The sequence below is a fragment of the Portunus trituberculatus genome, chromosome 14 (genome assembly GCF_017591435.1).
Source record: "Portunus trituberculatus isolate SZX2019 chromosome 14, ASM1759143v1, whole genome shotgun sequence".
Lineage (NCBI taxonomy): Eukaryota > Metazoa > Arthropoda > Malacostraca > Decapoda > Portunidae > Portunus > Portunus trituberculatus.
In genome coordinates, this window is record NC_059268.1 from 275,563 (window position 1) to 284,509 (window position 8,947).

The 8,947-nt window shown below is 40.1% G+C and overlaps 1 protein-coding gene across 1 annotated transcript; it reads left to right on the plus strand.

The window, feature by feature from the left end:
* The first annotated feature begins 641 nt into the window (after positions 1-641).
* On the plus strand, positions 642-1,959 carry LOC123503759. Its single transcript, XM_045253760.1, has 2 exons — positions 642-755; positions 1,116-1,959. Exon 2 carries the CDS (start codon positions 1,255-1,257, stop codon positions 1,957-1,959), a length of 705 nt encoding a protein of 234 aa, XP_045109695.1. The 5' UTR covers positions 642-755; positions 1,116-1,254.
* The last annotated feature ends 6,988 nt before the right edge of the window (positions 1,960-8,947 follow it).

Consider the following 8,947-nt stretch of genomic DNA (forward strand, 5'->3'; position numbering starts at 1 on the left):
GGATGACCTGTGTGAGGGAGATCATGAATAAGAGACAGTACAGTAGGAATCAAACTATCTGGAATGACAAGTTGAGTCACTAGTTGATCATCAATCATTACTTTACGTAGCAAGATGTCATCTTGTAAGCTAAATTCAGACAAGGGAACAGGCAATTTTGGCAAAACAGAGTGATCATCAAACTGTAAACACTGGATGACTTTAGACAAGGTAGGATCACTTTTCTGAGCACTGGCTAATTCAGCAAGGGAAAAATTTGACACTTGAGTAATTGAAGTAACTGCAACATTGCGGGACAACGCATCCGCTACTAAATTAGCGCGACCCGGCAGGTATTTGATGTCAGGATTAAATTCTTCAATGGTGAGGAACCATCTAGCTAGACGGCCAGATAAATTTTTGCCTTTGAAAAGTTGTGTGACAGCAACATGGTCATACTAGTATACACAGTAATTGGATAACCATAAATGATGTCACGAAAATGTTTAAGAGACCAAACTAATGCGAGAGCTCCTAGATTTGTTACTGAATAACGTGATTCACAAGTGGTTAAAGAGGTCATTTTAATTAACAAATATTCTCCATTGTTGCAGATTCCTAGCTCTGGTTTTATCAGGAAGGCCACCAACCCTAGGAGACAATGCTCCTCCTGTAGCGGAAGATAGTGATTTGGAGGTAGAGGCTGAGTGATGTGGATGATAGTGACCTGGACCCTGATTATGTTGTAGAGGAAAACATGACACCTACAACTTCAGGTGAGAATAAAATAAATCTTTATTTACTTAACCCACGGAACCAGGATGCCATTCTGGTGTAAAAATATTATTATACTCTAGATAAATGATAGAGGATGACCATAAGATTTAATAAAATTGTCTAATAATAGCAATAATATTATTAGTACAAATGTACCCCAATTCGAGGGTTAAATTCAGTTATGCTAGATAACTACAGTATACATTCTATGAGTATATATATATATATATATATATATATATATATATATATATATATATATATATATATATATATATATATATATAAATTAGCTTTATTTAATTAAGCCAGCTTTATTTTATCTCTGTTCATGTTACTAATTTATACACATTCCGCAGGACATGTGACTAGGATCAGGCCTGAAGAAATGCCTCTTGATGATGATGCAGGTGAGGATGATGAGGATGAGACGGTCTCGGGGGACACTCCACCACCCACCAAGAAGGTGAAGAAGGCCAAGGACCAGCCATCAAGGGTATGGAAGAAAGAAGACATCGGACACACTCCTTTACCGAGTATAACCATCCGGTGCCTGATTTCCTCCTGAAGCCCTATGAGTTTTTCCTCCAGATGCTGACCATGGAGATACTTGAAGACATTGTGTACCAGACGAACCTGTATGCACGGCAGAAGGATGTCAGTACCGCTTTCTCCCTTGACATCCAAGACCTGATGGTGTTTCTGGGCATTATCCTCTACATGGGGGTAGTCCACATTCCTTCCCTGGATGACTATTGGGCAGTCAACACCCGCATCCCACAGGTGACCGACTACATGTCCGCAAAGCGATTTAAACAACTCAGATCCACCATTCACTTCAACAACAACGATTATGCCAAGGCTTCCACAGACCGCTTCTACAAGATACGGCCTCTCTTCACAGGAATAACAAAACAATTTCTGCGGGTCAAGGAAACTCCCCATCAGTCGGTTGATGAAATGATGGTGGCATACAAGGGCACAATGGCAGGGAATCTTCGCCAGTACATCGCAAACAAACCGGACAAGTTCGGCTACAAGTTATTCTGCCGTGCGAGTATCGATGGTTTCATCCACGATGTCCTTATGTATCAGGGACAAACGACCTTCAGCAGCCACCCTGTAGACCTGAATGAGGAGGAAGAACAGCTACTGAGCAACAGGATTGTGATTGTCCTTGCCAAGACCATCAAAGACCGCTAATTCCGCCATCTATGCGGACAACTACTTCACGAGCATCCAACTGGTTGAGTTCCTGAAAGACAAGCTCCAATGCCGCTATGTGGGGACTGCCAGACCCAACCGCATTGGAAATCCACCACTGATGTCTAGGAAGGAAATGGAGAAGAAGACCACTCCCAGGGGGAAGCACGATTATGTCTCCTGCAACGGGGTCCTTGCTATGTGTTGGAAGGACAACAAACCAGTCACTATCCTCTCTTCTGATGCCAGGGTTCTTCCACTCTCCAAGGCCAAAAGGTGGGACAAGGAATCCAAGAAAAAGGTCGACATCCCATGCCCAGCGGTCATCAAGGAGTATAATGGTAAAATGACAAGCATTAAGTACACGACTCAGTGTTTGCAAGAAGGCAATGACTTGGGGACGACTACCCGGAACTTGTTGCATCAGGACAGAACCAATACCTTGAGACAATGCATCTGAACAGATCACAAAAGGCAAGTAGTAGTCAGGAAATGATAATACTGGAGCTTGTGTAACAGCTGATTTAAGAACAGTGAAGCTGTAGTCATGAATTGCATCCCAATGAAAGGGTAAATTTTTCTTCAGAAGACGCGTTAGTGGAGACGCAATAGTGGCAAAATTCTTAATGAACACATGATATCCTGCTAATCCCAAGAAAGATCGGACATTGTTAGTCGTGGTTGGTGTAGGAAAGTCTTGAACAGCTTTGACTTTAGCGTTCGTAGTGTGAATACCTGTACATGGTCAGTAACACCTAAAGGTTCACCTGGTAAAGCAATAGCTTGTCTGTGAGCTACAAGAATGTCATAGAGACGCTGTGCTTCTGCAGGAAAATCTGCAACTTTGACATGTGCCTCCAACTGAGTGATCAGTTCAGCTGAAGAGCAGGAACAAGCAGACTGTGAATCTACAGCTCCTATCAAAGGTGGAGAATCCTGAAAAGAAGCTTTATCTATCACACTAAAGGAACCAAGGTGCACGCCATCTTTAAGAGTAATGGACGAACCTGTGAGATTAGTGACTAAAGCATCATTAAGGTGACCACATCGCATGGTAGAGAGTGTACCTTCTACAACTAAACGCTGAATCCTGGCACTATCAGGATGTGAGATCACGCATGCGCTTACTGGGGCACGAAGAACACGCACTGGAACTTTAGTTGCTGAAGTAGGACCTATAAATTGGTCACCAACAATGACAGCCGCACAACAATCCAAGGAGACAGAACGTTTTGACTCCGGGGACGAAGATGCTAAGTTTGACTGCGGGGACAAAGGATTCTGAGTACGCTGCAGTAACAGTGCTTCGTCAAAAGCAGGTAGACATGACTGTTCAAAATGTACGTGTAGTGAGGCAACTGTAAGAACAGAAACAGGCGAGTCTGAAGCATAATACATGAATACATTATGGCTGACAGCATGATAACGGGGAAATATTGTAATATCATGTTTAACTAACTCATCATAATCAAAGAGAGCATCACAGTTCAACACAAAATTTGTTACTACAAAAAATTTTACATCAAAGGTATAATCATGATTATGAAAGGACACAGGCAAAGTTACTGAACCAATAATATTGAGAGCCTTGAGCTGCATGAAAAATCTGGTTCTCTTTTGATAGAGGAACATTATACAATTCATTAAGGTGCTGGTAAGCACGTTCTGTCAGTAAGCTACAGTCAGCTCCTGTATCAATGCAAACTGTGAAAGGAGAGCCATAAGTGTACATTTGGAAATGAAGACGTCGCGCCGTTGCAGCAATAACTGTAGGAATCGACGGGACTGGCATGTCTGAGAGAATGTCTACGTTATTGGAGGAGAATGCTGGCGCTGGTAAAAATTTGACTGTGGTGAAGACACAGTAACATGTTACTGACGCTGAAGGCGTTGAATTTTAAGGCATTCTTCAGAAGAATGATTACCTGGACCATGAATAAGGCAAGACTTAGGTGGTCTTTCAGGAATTGGACGCGACGCAGGACGTCCCTGCCGAGAAGACGATCTCGGGCGACTGGTCACAGAGCGTGTGACATGACGGAAGCCTTGAAGAGACTCATAGCGAGAAAGACGCTGAGCTGAGGGGAGAACGCGCTGAATTTCTTTCATGATGCTGTCGCAAAAAACGTATAATGGTATGTACCTGTTTGTGACAGTAAGTACAGGCATACACAGCATGTTGCTTATCAGAAGCTGGTGCACTAGGTTGTGAAGTCTGGTTAGCAGAATTTAAAGGTGAAGTAGCAGTAGTGGAAGCTACAACGTGCACGTGAGCTGGATGTTCTTTTAATTTAGAAGCAATTTTAGATGAGAAATCAAGTAGATTATCTGTCTGAGTGTATGTAAGCGTAGACGCAATTCTGCGCTCACTAGGGTTAAAAAAAATTAATGTAATAGAGAAATTCAATTATATCATGAAATCGCTGCTCAGACATTGTACCATTAGTAATCCAATTTGAAGCTTTAAGTGAATCAACAGCAGCAGAAGCTAATTCAGCAGAGCGAGGAAGAGCTCTTAAGCAATTGAGGACACCAAAATTGTTAGTCATTGTATCTGTTCCGTCAAAGACTCACTGGAATGAATCTGGCTGTTGGGGCATACTAAATGCTTGTAAGAAATTTGCTCTGAAAGCATTATAATCACAATTCAGGGTTTTAGGATTGAAAGCAGAAGCCGACATTAAATCAGCAGCAATAGATCCTGGCTGTAACTGAGAACGCACAAAAGAAATTTTATCAACACCTGAAGTGATGTTAGAGTTGCAAATACTGTCTTCACATTGTTGCAAGAATTATAAAGGAGAATACTAAGAGATGTTATCACCACCAAACTTCTGGATTGAAGGATCATGGTGTAAGAGTTCAAAAGTTGGAGCAAGCACAGGGCTTTGAAACAATGTAGAAGGAACAGGAGGGGCATTAGCAGTAGTAGTAGGAGTTGTAGTAGTAGATGTAGTAAGGGTAGAAGTAGTAGTAGTAGTAGTTGTAGTAAGAGTAGTAGTCATACTAGTGACAGTAGTAACTGTGGTAGTAGTAGTGTTATTATCATGAGAAGACATGGTGCAAGAATAAAGCTTACCACAGCGTAGCAACATAAAAAATAAAATAAGTAAAACAGCAATAAAGTAAGGTGTTATAGTTACACTCTGAAGCAAAATGGAAGTAACTACGTCCAGGGCTCACTCAAAAACACACACTTGGGCAGTACATCTCGTAGCACCAAGTGGAGTACAGAGCACAGCACAGTCAAGCTAGGACGGGCAAAAATATTAGTTTTTCATAATACACCAGGCATTGCAATTGGTATCAAAAGTACATGGAAGTACTGCTGAGAAAACTTCATGCAGTGATTTCAATACTGAATAAAAAAAATTAGAGATGGTACAATTATAAAAATAAATATAACACTTGGGACAAGATGCAAATCAAGTATGAGATACTCAAAAATAATTCACTAGAGTGGTTATACTGAAAAACACTCAATAAGTATTCAATGGAACACAATGACATACATTACCATACACCATACACTGGCTGGGATATCAGCAGCAATGAAAATACATCACAGACACACATTTCATAATCAGATGCAGTAGTAGTCTCAGTCTGCGATGAAAATCCAGGCATGAACATACAAAAATATAATGAAAATCACACCTAAACATGAAAAAAAAAAATCAAAAGGAAAAAAAATTCACAGGAAAATAATTACAGGTAGTGTAAGAAAAATAATACTGAAAATAAAATAACTAGCCAACAGCATGGGCAGACAGAAAATGCAGAGAAAACAATGAAGTTTAAGCAGAAAGCAATAGAAAGCAAAAAGAAACAAAAATTTCAAGGTCACTCAAGGAGAAACAGTAATAAAATAACAATGCACAAAAAACACTGTTGCACTTGTAAATAACACTGTAGCACTAGCAAATTAAAGAAAATGCATCAAATAATTGAGCTGATGAGGCTGCAAGGGTAATATAATAAAAAAGCAGGCCTACACACAGGAAAAACATATGGTACTAGGCTACAAATACATTTAAATCATCCGCGGCTGTGATAGCCAATCTGAGACAAGGGCAAAGGTGCCATAACGAATCACCGAAGAGCCCGGTAAAATATCAAGATGGCGGCCAGACAGGAGCCAATCAGAGCACAAGATACAGGTAGCAGCGTCCCACAGCCAATGGGAGAAGCTGAAACATTCAAACATTAAGAGACAAGACGCTAGAATTAGTGGCGCCAAGGCGAGAAAAAGCAGATTAAAATGCAGTAAACACCACAAGATAAACTCACTGACTTACCCTGAAGGAACTAACCCAACGTATCTGTGTAGAAGGGTGTAGAAGGGAGCGTCAGATGAGGTGTGGAGTAGCTGAGAAGCATAAGATGGTGTCAGGACGGACCTTGGCGGGAAAACACACTGTAATCGCCTAAAAAACTCACAGCAAGCACAAAAGTATATGTTATACTTATACAAAAGACGGCAGAAGCTGGAGGGGTGGCGGAGGGGCTGACAGGTGGCACTTGAAGCACAGCTCACGAGAGAGCGAAGGAGTGCGTGTGTCGGCTTGCTACACGTGGCGATTTGATACGCAGCAAGGTGCACGTGGCTTCACAAGACTACTTAAGAGCACAGCAGTCTATCAGGCAGTCAGCAGGGAGAAAGCTGCAGGCAAAAACTTGCGAACGAAGCTGTAGGTAGGAAGATCCAAGCGTCGAGAAGCCCACGTGAGACAGCAGGCAGTGGCAGGCTAAAATACAGCAGACAAGGCAGAGCTGCAGGAGGCTGGAGACAGCAAGGCACAATACAGCAAGAAACAGCTGACATTCCCGTAGCTGTAGGAAGATCCAAACGTTGAGAAGCCTACGTAAAACAGCAGGCAGAGACAACAGCCACTAGGCACAACAACGGGCGAGACAAGGCAGGAGCGGCCATCTTGTCTCTACCACACCATGGCGTCACCGGCACAGTCCTCGAGTCACTCGCATGTCACTGGGCTTCACCGCTGCTACCAATTATGTGGTAGTTGTCGTAAAACAGGGTAGCATGGAGACACCTGAGTCCATTATGAAAGTGTATTTACGGTAGCACAATACACAACAAGTGTAAACCGAGCGAAACGAGAGGCAGGAGGCGTGGCGTGTCCGCCTCAGGCGGCGGCGAGCGAGACCTGAGGGAAGGACGTGACGTCAGACAGAAAGGGAGTATGGGAAAAACAAAGGACATGCTAACATACACTCGTGTCAATATGCGACTAAAATTGAAAGTCGCTAAATCTATCGACTGAGCCCTTTTAGTCGGAACACGCTCACACATAACGATTGAGAAGTATTGGCTGATTGGCGGGAACTGAATGTAAACAAACAGCTATTGAACAAGATGTCCTCCTCCGGTGATGACGATTGCAATTAAATGAAATCATCACAAGTATTCAATCCTCACCTCCAATAACACTCTGCATAGAGGTAAACAGTTCCTGGAGAGTGGCAATTATCTCATTGAACGTCGATTTGCTTGAGCCATTTTTGCTGTATAAATAATTTTCAGGATCCCAGATATGCTCTTTTTCCCTCACCAACTCCAACATATCTATATCTGGACACCATATTTTCAAACCTCTGGACAGGTTGTGTTGAGTGGAGACATGTTGGAATTGAGTATGCATACAACCAACACGCTGAGCACAAAGTCAAGGTGATCTCTATTGAATCACGAAGGTTGTGTTGAGTGGAGACATGTTGGAATTGAGTATGCATACAACCAACACGCTGAGCACAAAGTCAAGGTGATCTCTATTGAATCACGAAGGTTGTGTTGAGTGGAGACATGTTGGAATTGAGTATGCATACAACCAACACGCTGAGCACAAAGTCAAGGTGATCTCTATTGAATCACGAAGGTTGTGTTGAGTGGAGACATGTTGGAATTGAGTATGCATACAACCAACACGCTGAGCACAAAGTCAAGGTGATCTCTATTGAATCACGAAGGTTGTGTTGAGTGGAGACATGTTGGAATTGAGTATGCATACAACTAACACGCTGTGCACAGAGTCAAGGTGATCTCTATTGATATACCGAATCGATCGTGACGTTTCAACTTTGTCACCTTACTCCAGGATCCCCCACGTGCATGACCCACCTATAGCCGTGTCCTTGTGTGTGCGTACACACACACACACACACACACACACACATATATATATATATATATATATATATATATATATATATATATATATATATATATATATATATATATATATATATATATATATATATATATATATATATATATATATATATATATATATATATATATATATATATATATATATATATATATATATATATATATATATATATATATATATATATATATATATATATATATATATATATATATATATATATATATATATATATATATATATATATATATATATATATATATATATATATATATATATATATATATATATATATATATATATATATATATATATATATATATATATATATATATATATATATATATATATATATATATATATATATATATATATATATATATATATATATATATATATATATATATATATATATATATATATATATATAGATAGATAGATAGATAGATAGATAGATAGATAGATAGATAGATAGTGACACTAGTGTGAATGTAGTCCAATGAGATGACAACCTCACGCATTTTTCCCTTAGGTGAGAAGGTGGAACGCTCAAGTCCCAGAAGTGTGAAATATTTAGTTATCCTCTCTCACTGCTTCCATCACTACCACCACCACCACCACAACCACCACCTTTGTCAGTTGTACACTCTACTGTATGATAGCATTTTATTGCTTTCAATAGTAAAACTTCCCAAAATGATGAAAAAATAATAAATGTCTCAAATTGTTTAGAATTCAACAAGTCAACAAAGATCTGATTATTATTACTGCTTGTCGGTTATCAAGCTAAAACACAGCAC

What these genes read in the sequence shown, in the direction of transcription:
- LOC123503759 (XM_045253760.1), top strand. Translation starts at nt 1,255, where the DNA reads ATGGAAGAAAGAAGACATCGGACACACTCCTTTACCGAGTATAACCAT.